General features: G+C 37.7%; 1 protein-coding gene across 5 annotated transcripts in view; it reads right to left on the reverse strand.

Annotated features, from left to right (window-relative positions):
• The window catches only part of agbl5 (AGBL carboxypeptidase 5), a 116,117-nt gene that overhangs the window by 73,775 nt on the left and 27,188 nt on the right, over positions 1-15,154 (reverse strand). For all 5 annotated transcript variants that reach the window (XM_048596854.1, XM_020512682.2, XM_048596853.1 and 2 more), the window contains exons 4-7: positions 11,744-11,910; positions 4,234-4,411; positions 1,449-1,627; positions 598-1,168 (exon numbers count right to left, since the gene is read on the reverse strand). In XM_048596854.1, coding sequence (XP_048452811.1) covers positions 598-1,168; positions 1,449-1,627; positions 4,234-4,411; positions 11,744-11,910 — 1,095 coding nt within the window. The remainder of the gene's footprint in view (positions 1-597; positions 1,169-1,448; positions 1,628-4,233; positions 4,412-11,743; positions 11,911-15,154) is intronic.

Below are 15,154 nucleotides of genomic sequence, written 5' to 3' on the forward strand. Positions count from 1 at the left end.
AGTCCTTTCCAACACTTTACCCACAACCGAAGTAAGGCTCACTGGTCTATAATTACCAGGGTTGTCTCTACTCCCCTTCTTGAACAAGGGGACAACATTTGCTAGTCTCCAGTCTTCTGGCACTATTCCTGTAGACAATGACGACATAAAGATCGAAGCCAAAGGCTCTGCAATCTCCTCTCTCGCTTCCCAGAGAATCCTAGGATAAATCCCATCCGTCCCAGGGGACTTATTTATTTTCACAACTTCCAGAATTGCTAACACCTCCTCCTTATGAACCTCAATCCCGTCTAGTCTAATAGCCTGTATCTCAGTATTCTCCTCGACAACATTGTCTTTTTATCTAAATTGTATTTTAAAATTATAAATTGAATTCTATCTAAATCTTCATGAAATCAGGCATCATGTTCTGTTGTACGCTGATGGTATTCACATAAAATCTACTTACAGAACTACGGTCCATCATGAAATGCAAGGAAACTGTAATAGTAACAATTCAGCCTATATTTTATGTTGGAATGCAATAAAATCACTATCTACTCAGATTAAATGTGCTAGTCTTGGTATTCGTCAAACACTAATACACTGAATACTAACCTGGTTATTTTCACCTGGAAGAGAATTTCCATACATAAAACAACCCCGCTTTGAAGCATGGCCATGCAAGTCCACATAGTATGCAATTCCACTTTCATGAGGAGGAATGTGCTCAACAGTTTCTGAAGAGTCAAAACTATCAGTTGCCTTCTCACAAAGTGTACCATCACCACTCAATGAAACAGCTTTTCCATAGCGTGTTTCTGAAAGTGGCTGTCCATTGTTATCTTTGTCTTGAATTAATGAATCTGAATGGTCAGGATCTTTACAGGAAATTAAACAATCTACTTCCCCATTTTCAAAGTTTTTTATATTTTTGCTTTTCTCCAACTCTGATAGAGTGGTCTCAAGAGAGGTAGAAGTCGTATTGATGGAATGGTTCAAATCTTTTGTGCATAAAGGACTACTGGGTGACAATGAAGTGAACTTTTTCCAGTCACAATTGGCCAAAGACACACGATTGTTAACATGATGATACAGGATGACTGCACGTGCCGCATAAATTGAAGGGTGCAAATTAAAATCTGGATCCAAGTACAAACGATTCAAATTCACACCTCTAGAATCAGTCCTGCAAAATACAAAAACATAGGTTGAAACAGAACAGGTAAAGGTATTCAGCCATTGCACCAAACATGCCGTTTTGGTAAAGTTCTCCTATTAATTCCACTTCCTCACTGTTTCCTCAAGTTCAGTAAATTGTTTGCATATACAATGCATACCAGAATCTGACACTGGTGATTTGTTAGTTTCATGCTGCAACCAATGGTTCAATGGAAAGGGTGGCAGAATTAGGTATTCAAAGACAAAATTGCAGCAGTTGAGTAACATCTTAACATTTGCATGCTTACCGATAATGTCCCCTCACTACACCATCTGGATTCAACATGGGTATAAGTTTAAAGACAAACATTCGTCTCAACATTCGAGCACGAAGATCATCAGCACGTAAAATAAACTCGAGGAAACCATTGAAAACAAAACTAGAGGGAGTTTCACCAGGATGTACTCGACTGCTGAGGAAAAACACCTGGAACAGAAGAAAAATTCTTATTTAAATAATTTATGCAATCAGTCAGAAATAAAGTACTGTTAAATCTTACAAACTCATTTGACTGAAGATGATTCTTGAGCCTGGGAATGCAAAATTGAAATAAATCTGTACTTGTGTTTTGCTCAGTAGTTAATTATGGCCCACAGTTGTTTTGTAGAGCCAGGAACAGCACTCAAGCTCCTTCACAAATTACCAAAACCTTTTTTTGAGTTTATACTAAGACAGCAAACTATTATCAGCTGTACTTCTAAGGACTTCATTTTGGTTGCTAAGGGCTGGAAATAAAAATTATAATCAGTGCAACAACTCCAAACAAGCAAAAAAAAGTCAAGTCTCCATATTGTAAAACTGTCCATCATCATGGGTCAAGGACGAAATACTTCAGCCACGTGGACAGACTAGAGAAACTAGGGTTGTTCTTCTCAAAGTAGAGAAGATTTGGTAGCATTAATAAATAATGAAAACAGAAACATCAGCAGTCAGAGAATATAGATTTCAATAAATTACAAAAAAAAAACCATAGGCAGTATGAGGAAAAACAATATGTGGTGCTCTATGTGAATTGTACTGCCTGGAAAGGTGTTGGAAGCAGATGCAATTAAAATTTTAAAGGAGATTTGGATAAATGCTTGAAAATGAAAAGTTTACATGGCAATGGAGAAACAGCAGAGGGGAAGGAATAGCTTTTATCAAAAATGGATCAAATGGCCTATTTCTACTCAGGTTAATTCTATGAATAAACCAAATTTAAACCTAGAGATTATGTTCAACATTTTTTAAACTTAGACCTCAATATGTTAATTTATTGCTACCACAGAATTAAAGAAAAATAATGCAAGCGTAGGAATATAAGTGTATTATAATGGTTCTTTACATAATTTCAGTAAAGTCAGTCAACTCAGCAAGTTCATACAGATCAGCCAGAAAGTCCAAAATTCTGTCCACAGTTAAAAGCAAAATACTGCAATGTGAAACCTTAAATAAAAATAGAACACCAAAGAAAAGTCACACTGGACTGGAAATGATAATTCTAGAGAAATATTTAAATTCAGAGACATCAATGCAGTCATGTTATTAGCAGAAAGAAATAGACACAGAAACCTGACGATGACCTTTGACCTGAAAGCAGTAACTATACTGGAAATTTGTAATTGCTTTGAAACATTTGAGTTTTCTATAATCATTTTTTAAAAATGTTTCTGATTTTGCATTACTTGTAAATGATCAATGGTAACATTCGGATAATAAATATTCATAAGAAGAAATAATAGCCCATGCAACCTGGCAATCTTTGACCTGGAAACAGTAGGAACAGAAAGTTTAGAATATTGAAACCATGTACCAGACACATTGCTTCTACCTCCAGTAATCCTGTTGTCAATCAGCAAACTATTCAACTACCTGCTACTTTTTCCAATGACTACAGTTGGGGTCCTGCAGGGAGATTTCTCCTTCACACAGTAGAAGTAATCTTGAAGCAATAAGGGGCAACAGCACAGGTTCATTAGGATGTTGCCCAAGTAAAAAAAATATAACTAAGGGGCAAACTCTTAGGAAATTAAGAAGTGATTTGACAAAATGTGTTAAAGTTATTATACAGGGTATACAGAAATAGATACTTTCCAATAGTTGAGGAATCTAGAATGAACATTCATTCAATATTAAATACAATAAAGTCGGGATAGGGAATAGCAAAAACTTGTTTTACGTATTATAGTGCTGTACAAGTTCAGTGATAAAGACTAAGATAAAGATTAAGAATCTGCTGCTGGAAGAAAGGGGGTGAAGTGGCATGGTGAAATATTGGTTACATAAGAGGACCAGCAAAAATTAAATAAAAATTGGGCCTATAATGCAACAGAAAATCTTAATTTAGACTTCTTACTGCGACTACAAAAATGCTCAGCTGAAAAGTAGAGAGCTCGCTAAATTGGAAATAGGAATATTTTTAAAATAATGATTTTATCTTCTTTACTGTCAAGTTACCACTTGACTGAATTTACCTGAATTTTGAAAAAAATCAAAATAAAAGCAAAATGAAAACCAAACAAATTCCATGTTCTGTCTTCCTGATTAGTTAATTTTTTCTTTATAAAAGCTAACCACAGCAATAAACCAAAAACAGAATTTCATCATAAACTGTTCCTGTCTATCAGCAATCATTCCCACAATATCTGTAAATACAGTCAGAGTTGTACAGCACGGAAACAGACCGCTCAGTCCAACTCATCTGTGCCAACTGGACATCCCAATCTGACCTTGTCTCATTTGCCAATATTTGGCTCATATCTCTCTATACTCTTCCTATTCATATACCCATCAAGGTTCTTTTATATGTAATTGTACCCGCCTCCACCACTTCTTCTGTCAATTTGTTCCATACACGCACCACCCTGTATGTGAAAAAGTTACCCCTCAGGTCCTATTTAATCTTTTACCTCATACCATAAACCTACACCCTCCAATTTTGGACTCCCCCAACCTAGGAAAAAGACGTTGGCAGTACTATAGCTTTTGAACAGAATTGCTGGAATGTCAGCTAAGTCTTCATACATAGAATACAAATCTTTGGATTTTCTTACTTGTTTCCCAGGAAACTGCTTTGGGCGAGGAGTGGAATCATCTGGAAAAAGCTTTTCAAGTCGTGGTTCACATTCTGCTGTCATTCCATCACATGAAGTAATGGTGATAAGATCAACACGTCGTTTCTCCAGGGAATAACATAAAGGTTCACGGTGATAGTAAATACTATCTGGAGGACTAAAGTGAAATTTGCTCGAGTTACAAGTTAACCTCTTCACAAATTTAAACTCATATATGATATCATAAGATTACTTCAAGAAGGAATATTTGTACATGTTTAAATCAAAGTGCCTCCCCATGTACAAAGAAAGGGCAAAGAGATAATTTTTTTTTTTAGGGAAAACTGAAGGAGAACTCCACCTTCATGTCTTGGCCAGTAGCCTTTGGGAGCTCTAATACCCAACACAAAGATTCATGTTTAAGGCCACAAACAGCTACAAATGAAGGACCCCAATAAGTTACAAATTGACCCTTTATTTGGGATCAGAGCTCAACTTAAATCCTGACAGAAAAAATGGTAGATCCACTTGCCTGTTAGCCACAAAGATAATATGAAAATGGGTTTGAGCAGTCTAAATTCAGTTCTTTTTCAGCACAGGTATACAGCACAAAACTATCTTCAATTCAGCACAAATTGGCGATCTTGCTTAGAGATTACTCATTGGCTGGCAGAGTGGAAGACACAACAAAATTTGCAATGGTAAAGCAACAGCGCTCAGAAGTTAGGGTGGAGGCACTATGTTGGATAAATAATGTGGACTTTGCTCATCATTTCAATAGCTGACCTAGAAATGTCTGATACTGAATACTACTATTAACATCTCTTTCACTGATGGGCAGTAAAAGTAAAGAACCCCCCATACATTTTTTTTAAAAAAAGCAAATTACAGCTTAAATTTAAAATGCTGCTCAGAAGATGCTGCCAAAGAAGTCCAATAAAAAATAAACTGACATCCAAAAATATTTTCTCCCACCCCTTCTGATCTTTATCAATGAGAATCATTAGATTTGTAGTCAGCTATCACAATAAACAGACTAGCCACATAGGCACAACGACTCCAATAAATTTTTCTTTAACAAACAAACTAGTTGGTGAAAGTTCAGAGAAGGTTCACTGGGATGATCCCCAGTATAGATAGGTTGTCTTACGAGCAAAGGTTAAACAGATTGTAACTTTTTGGAATTTAGAGGAATGAGAGGTGACCTCATTGAAACATACAGGATCCTTAAGGGCCTTGACAGGGTAAATGCTGAGAGGATGTTTCCCCTCATGGGAGAGGTTAGGACCAAAGGGCATGGTTTCAGAATTAAGGAGTGCCAACCTAAGACTAAGATGAGGGTGAATTTCTTCTCTTAGAGAGTTGAGTGTCTTTGGAACTCCTTTAGAGCTGTAGGGCTAGAGTCCTTATGAATATTTAATGCTGAGATAGATAGATTCTCGATCAATAGGGGAATAAAGGGTCATGGGGAAAAGGCACAGGTATGTCATGAGGAGTGTCAGATCAGCCATGATCATAACGAATGGGGGAGCAGGCTTGAGGAGCCGAACGGCTTACTCTACTGTTCCTATTTCTTGTGATCTTATGGTCTCAGCTAACTCCAAAATCAAAGTCATTAGATATCTTCCCCATGCACTCACCTACAATTCCCAGCTAGTTAGTTCTTCAGCGATTTCATAAATTGGCAGAGCATGCAAATCCAGGATGAAACAAAATCCCTTCAACTATATATGCAAGCAAAGAATAGAATATGCTCATGTCTTTGATCGCAGTAATAGCATCTGCAATCTTTACCGGAACTGTTGGTCTTTTAAATCAATTATTGCATACCTAAATCAAGCAATTTTGCATCCTGCTGATTGAGAGTTTTATACAGTACTGAGAGAAATTCATCAGAGAAAAAAAAAACTACACAGCCTACTTTATCCTCTATCTGAAATGCAAGGTACTCTAAAGACTGCCCTGGGCAGCAAAATTGCTATCTTCTACAAATTAGAAAGAACATGTGAAGCAGGTGTAGAAGTAGACCATTCAGCCCCTCAAAGCTACTCAATAAATTCATGACTGATCTGCTTATAATTTGAATTCCACCTTCCTATCTACCTCAAAATCCTTGATTCCATTGTCTAACCTCTGCCTTAAAAATATTTAACAACACCCACCTTTGATGCCTTCTGAGACCGAGTGTTCAAAGTTGCACAACCCTCAACAGAGAAAAGGGACACACCTAATTTCAAAACGGTGCTGCCTCCTGGTTCTGGATTGACCCATGAGGAAAAATTCTTTATACTAAAATATACATGCTACTTTCCAGTCTAATGGAACTTTTCATGAATCTGGGGAATTTTGGAAAATTAACACCAACACATCTACTATTTAAAAGAGATGAAGAACAGCAAATGCTGGAAATCAGAAACAAAAACAGAAATTGCTGGATAAGTTCAGCAGGTCTGACAGCATCTGTGGAGAGAAATCAGAGTTAACATCTCAGCTCCAATGACCCTACTTCAGAACAGATCCATGTAATTAGCCACTGAGAAATTGGTTGAGACCATCTACACAAAAAGCCTTGTCATCCCCACAGCTCAATCAGTTTGCTTTGCACCACTTCTCTTCCACCTCCAGTTTTTCAGCATTTTTTTTGTACTGTCTATAGTGATAACAATTTTTTTTCATTTCATCCACTTTTTTTTATTGACACTCTCTGCAGGACGAACACTTACCTCTTTTCCTTTTTGAACGCTTGTTGAAACTCTTGCTATCTGCTTTTACATTTCTAACTAGCTTCCTCTCACAGTTGAATTTCTTCCCCCAGTTAACCTTTTAGTCATTCTCTGTTATTCTTTATATTGTGACCAAGCATCCTACCTCATTTGTGCAGTTAAATGCATTTTTCTTAAATTTGATGTTTTCTCTAACTTATTTGGTTAACTACATTGCAGGTCCTCCCTTCAGAGTTTTTCTTTATAGAGGGAATATACTTATTCCGAGTATTCTGAAATATCCCCTTAAATGTCTGCGACTGTGTCCATCAGGTCTATCCCCTCATCTAGATGCCAGCTCACTTCAGTTCGCTTGGCTTTCATGCCCACATTATTGCTCTTATTGATGTTTAATAGAACCAATCTTCTCCCTTTCAAACTGGATGTAAAATTCAATCATATTGTGATCTCTGCTACTTTGGAATGGTTTTATTCTCAGTCCTTCAATAATCCTGACAAATTACATGATATCAAATCTAATATAACTGCTCTGTGGTCAGTTCCAGAAAATGGTTTCCAAGAAACTCTCTCAAAAGCATTTCATACACTCCTCACCCAGGCTATGACTGACAATCTAGTTTAGACGCAGCTTATAGTCACCCACGATTATTGCCATCACAAAAATCAATGATCTCCACAAAGCCCGCTGCAAGACCGAATCAATAATCTACCAAGCTGACAAATCTGAAACTATTAATTAGACTGGTGTTCCCATCTACAAAAGCACAAAAACATTTTCAGATCAACATGGCAACTGCCAGGGCAGTACCAAGCCAATGAAGATCCTCCCCATGAAACTGAAAATGAAAATAGCATCACATCAGAAATTCCTTTGTCGAATCCTGCAGGATCAAAACACAATTCATATGAAGCATTGTAAATACTCAAGTCCTCATCAGAGACAGACTCCTCTCAACATGTGTCATCATCAGGTATACATCTAAAAACCATACTGAATATTCCTGTTATTTGTTCAGAATATTCAAGATATAGCCCAATCGCCTACATTTATGCTGTTTTGAAGTGCACAGCGGTTCCATGTCTGAAAATAAGACTAAATAATCCATCTTCTGTAGAAGAAGAGATGGGGAAGTGCCAAAATAGATAAAATGGACATTCAAGGATATCACAATAATATATGTATCTTTGGCACCTCCAGATGTAAAGAGAAGAGAGTGGCCTCCTTTGTCCATGTCTGGTTCCTCCTTGTTCTTGAGAACCGTGTGAAGAAACCTCTATGTATAGCACAGAACTCCTACCCACAACTTATCTAACTTTGGCAGTTGTTGGAATTGAACAGGGGTTGGGGGGGGGGTGTAAATTTCATTAAAGGATTCATAAAGAAAACATCCTGTGCACATGGGGCTGGGCAATATGATTTAGGGGCACAGGAAAGTAAAAAGAGCAGTAAATGCCTATTCTGCTGTCCAAAAAAAATGATGGACAACCTGTGATCCAACTCCATACATCCAAGTTATCAATAAATACGATGAATAGCTGAGATCCCAAAGCAGATCCTCGTTGGACAACATGAGTCAAATCTTTCCAATTAGAGTACCTGGTCATCATCACTATCCTGTCTCCTGACTTTCCAACTAGCCTGGTCAGTAATTTGTTTTTTTTTAAATTAATTCACGGGATGAGGGCATGACTGGCTCGGCTAGCATTTATTGCCCATCCCTAATTACACGGAGGGCAGTTAAAAGTCAAGCACATTGTTGTGGGTCTGGAGTCATATGCAGGCCAGACCAGGTAAGGATGGCAGTTTCCTTTCTTAAAGGACATTAGTGAACCAGAGGGGTTTTTCCAACAATCGACAATGGAATCATGGTCATCATTAGTCTCTCAAATCCAGACATTTCTTGAATTCAAATTTCACCAACTGCCAAACCTGGGTCCCCAGAATATTACCTGGATCTCTGGTTTAACAGTCCAGCGATAATACCACTAAGCCATTGTCTGGAACTCCATTAGCTAGAAGCCTCTTACGAGGGACTTTAGCAAATATTCAGTAAATAACTATAGACATTTCTCTGTCCACTGCAGTTAGCTTTTAAAAGCCATTCAATCAGATTCATCGGGCAAGTAGACCTGAAAATTTGCCATTTCAGTCAGTCATTCTGTCCTTAATTATAAACTTGCCCGACAACAGATGTTCATAAAACTTGTCCATAACTCCCTGGGTTCTCTCTCTCACTCTTAAATAGAAGAATGAAATAAGAAACTTTGGACGATTATAGCTCAAGCATCTCCAATGCTCTAAGCTATTTCCTTTAAAATCCTGAGATTGAAATCATCTGATCTTGGTTATCTCTCTCTCTCTTTCCTAATATTTTCTTCTTTATTTGTTCTGTTGCTCACGTTAATTCTGCAGAGTCTCTAACCCTGGTCCGATGGAGGTTTGCTTCGGACATCTGGAATGCTGGCTTCTTCCTCAACTGCAAATTCTGATTCACACTAATTATTCAGCAGGTCTGCAATTTCCCTGCTTTCACTGATATTATCACTATTATTGGTTTTTATTGTTTGCTTTACTACTCTGCAATGGAGATGGCAAGTATTGAATCCATCCTTACTCCCACAAGGTCTTTCGTCATCCCCTTAGTTGGTTCAGCACTATTCAATATTTCCACTATTATTATAATGTGAAGTATCTTCCATATGTCTATATTGAATTCGACTGACCATAGTTCCACCCACTGAAATTTTCTTCCAGCACCATCTGCGATTTCTTGGTGCCTAATTTAGCGTCTGCAAAATTGAGCAGCATATGGTGCTTTTCTGAATTCTGATCATTTACACATTCAAATCAACAGAAACCCCAACATCAATCCCCTAGTACCCCTCCTCAATATCTTACCAAAATTACATTAATCACCTATCTAGTTCCTAATACTTATATCACCAAACCCCTAATCTTCAAAATGTTTGTAGAATAACTATTTCTTATTGATTTCACATGTCCAACATTCAACTAATATACACACATCAGTCTTTAATATAGTCACAAATACATGACAGTAACTTGACAATCTAATATCAGGTTGCTGCATGAGAAGTAAATAATATTCCTTCTTTCTGGCATAAAACTCACGTTTCACATTCCCCAGGCTTGACCTCTTCAATCAAAAATATTTGTCTGACTGGCTAATTTACATTTAGTGTGCAATCACCAGGCAGGGACAAAACCTCAAATTCAATGCAGCACCATAAAACTTAAACATAATTTTGCCCTGTTAGCAGGAAAACAACTTTCACCCACTCAGAGTAACCTGCTGCCCTCGAAAAGTCTTGTATAAATATATACTTATGTGTATCTTTCACAACCTCAGTGATTCCTAATACACTTCACGTATAATCTACATTTTTGAAGTGCAGTTACCTTTAATGTAGGAAATAAGTAGCGAATTCGTACTAAACAGGGTACCACAAACAGCACTGAGAAAATTACCAGCCAATCTGTTTCACTTGTTCATTCAGATTTCATTTGCTAGATTATTGGGGCCATCTCCTCCTTGCTTTAAAGTAATATGCTGAGATCCAGACAGGGCCTCAGTTTATTGTCAGATGGTACGCTAATCCAACAGTACTTCAATGACAATCAGTCTGAATAACGTGCTCAAATCTCTAGAATAGAACTTAAATCCTCAATCTCCTGGCTCAGTGGTAGGATTGCTACCACTGAGCCATGATTGAAATTGGCTAGGAAGGTTTTATTTATTAAAGACCAGGAGCAATAGTAGGAAACAATGCTTACAAGTTGAGGCAAAGAATATCGCTAAGGTTCTTGACTAGATTTGTAGTTCGTGTTGTGGATGTTGTGGTAGGTTTGCTCGCCGAGCTGGTTCGCTTGTTTGCAGACGTTTCATTATCCTGCTGGGTAACATCATCAGTGCAGCCTCTGATGAAGCGCTGTTGTGTTTTCCCACCTGGTATTTAAACTCTGAGGTCCATTGGAGTTGATTACCTCATTTCCGGTTTTCCTTCACAATGGTGTAAATATAGAGTTTAGCTCTATGCGTTTGTTGATGGCCTTCTTGGTGGAGAACCAGGCCTCTAGGAATTCCTGTGCTTGTCTCTGTTTGGCCTGTCCTAGGACACTAGTGTTGTCCCAGTCGAACTGGTGGTTCTCCTTATCCACGTAAATGGAGATGAGCGAGTGTTGGTCGTGTTTTTTTGTTGCTGGTTGGTGTTCATGTACTCTTGTGGCCAAAGAATATCAGGCCTCCCTTAACCTTGCTTCTTTAAAAGGCATAATATATTAATTTTAAGTTAATAATGCAAGGCAAGAAACAATTGACTAAAATAAATGAAAGTTGTTGCCTACTTTTTTGAAGTTCTTCAAATATCAAGATGCAACCTTTCAATATAGTTGTTCTAATGAGTATCTGAATACCCTTCATTTTGGTAATCCTCAGGAATTGGTAAATAAGCTATACTTTATCTGTGGAAAATATTGGCAGGTATTTTTAAAATATGACCAAGTTTCACTTCTCATTTATGTGTATTTCTGAAAATATCTCCAGTTACCAGATCCTCACAACATTCATATGGCCCTCCTGAACATGAACTAATAGGAAGCAAGCTCACTGAAGTGAACAACAGCAGTGCATTTCCAGTTTTCAACTTACACTTCAACGAAAGCTAAATACAAGTTGTTTCTTAAACTGCAACTATATTTGCATGGAAATCATTAGGAAAGCTAATTACACAAGGTACTCAGTCGAAGCTCACAGACTGCACCCTACCTCCTCATAGTCAGGTGTTTACAATATTCAAACTTTTCATCCAGTTGCGCCAACATCTCTTGACACTCAGAGTACGTGAATGGAAAGCAAAATGCAAAGTAGGTTGTTGCTCCACGATATTCAAGAAAGCGATGCATGAAGGACAGAATAAACTGGTTTTCCACCATCTAAATTGAAAGAAAATGGTGTAAAAAGAAATGGCAAAGGTTTTATAGAAACAAACATTTGAATCTTGCATCTGAAAGTTATCTATTCAAGCTGCAATTGGGCACATATTGTAAGAGTAAAAAATTGGAGGATAGGAACAAAATTAACAGGATTCAAAACTTGGATAATCATAGAACAGCACTGATAATACAGTTATTACAGAACAGGACAATTTTCCTCCCATTGCATCCACGCCGGCTCTCACAGGGGCAATCTAATCAGCCCCATTTATCACTGTCCTCATAGCCCTGTAAGTTTTTGCTCAAGCAAGTCATCCAATTTCATTTTGAAATCATTCATGGTCTCTGTTTCAACCTACCTCATGGGTACCGAGTTCCAGATCATTACAATGAGTAGTGGAAGACAGTTCTTTCTCATATCTCCCCAAATCCATTGCTGAAAATCTTAAATCTATGTCCTTTAATCCTTGTACCATCATTTGACAGGGGCACTTTTCTTTGTCTACATCAACTATTATAACTTCAATCTTCCCTGAATATCAAATCTCAATCTTCCTTGAAAGAAAACCACAACTTCTCCATCTTAACCTCGAAGATAAAAATCCATCATCCTCGAAATCATTTTGGTAAATCTTCTGTGCACCCTCTGAAGCAATCTCATATATTCACCGTCCTACTCATCCTTTCATTGACATTAACGAGATTATATACATGGGAGCTATGACACAGAAACAGGTTATTGCCGTTGTTTATGCTACACTTGTGCCTCCAACCATATTTCCTAATCTAATCTATCATAATCTTCTAGTCACATTTGCTTCATGTGCCTGTTCAACTTCCCCTTAAATTGATCCACACGATTTATTTCAAGCACTCCCTGCAAGTTCCACATTCTCACCATTCTTTGAACTCTCTATTGGATTTCTTGGTGGTCACCTCATATTTACAATTTTTAGCAATTTTCAAAAATGAAAATATCTTTGTCTTGGTTAAACTATCTTGGCAAGGGATGGGAACCAAGATAGAGAATTAGAGAGGAATACCAGAGTGCACAAAATACTTAGAAACACAGATAGCACTAATATGCAGGTGATACTGAAGCCAAATCGGTGAAGTCAAAGTAATGGAGAAAGCAATGAAATCTAAATCAGTGTGAATGCACAGAATATAGTAAACAAGACTGGGGAGTTACAGGTGCAGATTGTTAATTGGAAATAGGATGGTGGGATCTGGCTCAAGGAATGGCAGGACTGGGTTTTAAATATTCCTGGGTACAAGATGTTCAGAACAGTGATAGGGAAAGAAGGAAAGGAGGAAGGATGATGGTCTTTTAAGGACAGCATTGAAGTATGGCAGAAAGAGAATGTCCCAGAGGGTTCAAGGTCAGAATGAACCTAACTAAAGCTAAGGAACAAAATGGGTGAAATTATATATCACCAATTAGTGGGAAGGATGTACAGGAACAAATCTGCTGAGAAATTACAAAAATAGATGCCAACATTATAGACTTCTTGTGACAGAGGGCCTTGATTACCCGAACGTAGATTGGGACTGTGGTAGCGTTAAAGGCAGAGAATGGCCAACGGACTGAGATGGAACTTAGGAAAATCTTCTACATCAATACGTGTCCAGTCCAACTAGAAAGGACGTACAGTTGCGCTGATTCTTGTAAACGATACGAGCCAAGTAGATCAACTATCATTGTGTCTTAAGATTTAGAAAGATGATAAAAAAAGGACAATAAGCAATCCAGAGTAAGACTAGTTAACTGAAGGACAGCTAACTTCAATGGGGCAAGAACAGAGCTGGGAAGAATAGATGGGAACAACAGGCTGCCAGGAAAATTTGTAGCTGAACAATAGACTGCCTTTAAAGAGGAGATGGTTTGGATACAAATAAGGCATACTCCTTCAAAAGGCAAAGGGAGGGCTTCTTCGACAAAAAAGGAGAAAGAAAGTTAAATAAAGAAAAGTGTGCTTACGACAGGCACCAGGTAGATGATGCAATTAAGAACAAAGAGGAATACAGAAGTTCAGAAGGGAAGAGAGAAAACACATTAAAGAAGCAAAGAGGGATTATTAGAAAACACACCCGGCCAGCCAACATAAAGCAGAGATATAAAACTCAAGTTATGAGGATGGATTGGAGAGGTTGGGACTGTTCTCGTCGGAGGAAAGGAGGCTAAGGAGATTTGATAAAAGTTTACAAAAATCATGAGAAATCTGAATAGAGCAATAGATTGTTCCCATTTGTAAAACCAATGGAAAACAAGAGGGTGCAGATTAAAATGATTTGCACACATAGCAAATGAAATGTGAGATTTTTTTTCACTCAAGTGGTTTCTGTCTGGAAGGCATTTCCCAAAAGTATGATGAAGACACAGCCAGCTGAGGTATTCCCGAGGGCACTGGATGATCATTTGAATAGAAAAAATGTGCATGGGTGTCAGGGTAAAGGCAGGCAAATGGCACTAATCTAAAATGCTTGAGAGTGCCAGTGCAATATGATGGCTGTATGGCCTCCTTTTACACAATAACAATTCTATCATCATTCTGTATTCACTCCATCAAATCCTTTCAAAATTTTGCAGACTCCTATTATGTCATCCTCAGCCTTTGACTTTCAAGGGAAAAGAGACACAACCTATTCACCCTTTATAGAAGTAGCTATTCATTTCTGGAATTATCATTGTAAATCTTCTCTGAATTCTCTCATTACATCTATATGATGTCTAAATTTTGTGACCAGAACCGCATGCAATATTCTTAAATGTGGTCAAGTATGACTTCCCTAGTTTTCAATTCCATCCATCTCAAACTAAAGCCAGATTCTCAGGGGTTTCCCACACAATCCCTTTGTTCTTCTATCTCATCTAGTGGCAATCTAGTTTGTGAAATATGAAGCAACATTTGAGAGAAACTGATATGCCATTCATAGAAAACGCTTGAGCAACAGCTGAATTAGTTCTTGGAAATGTTAACTCTTCTTGAAACAAAAAAGGGATTGGAATTCTCTCTTAAACAGTTACGCTGTTGTATAATTATTATAGTGACAGTGTAAAAGTGCTGCCCTTGCTGTAATTATAGTGGTAAATTGAAGGTGGGAACATTTACATCAAAATCATCAGTGTCTGAACATTTTCCAAATTTGTGTTGCTAACACTGTACAGCACCAGCATCAGGTTAATCTGTTTGATATCTGCAACAAACATAATCTCAAACAGTGAGATTGGCAAACAAACTTT

Source organism: Rhincodon typus, chromosome 5, assembly GCF_021869965.1.
Source record: "Rhincodon typus isolate 14 chromosome 5, sRhiTyp1.1, whole genome shotgun sequence".
Taxonomy (NCBI): Eukaryota; Metazoa; Chordata; class Chondrichthyes; order Orectolobiformes; family Rhincodontidae; genus Rhincodon; species Rhincodon typus.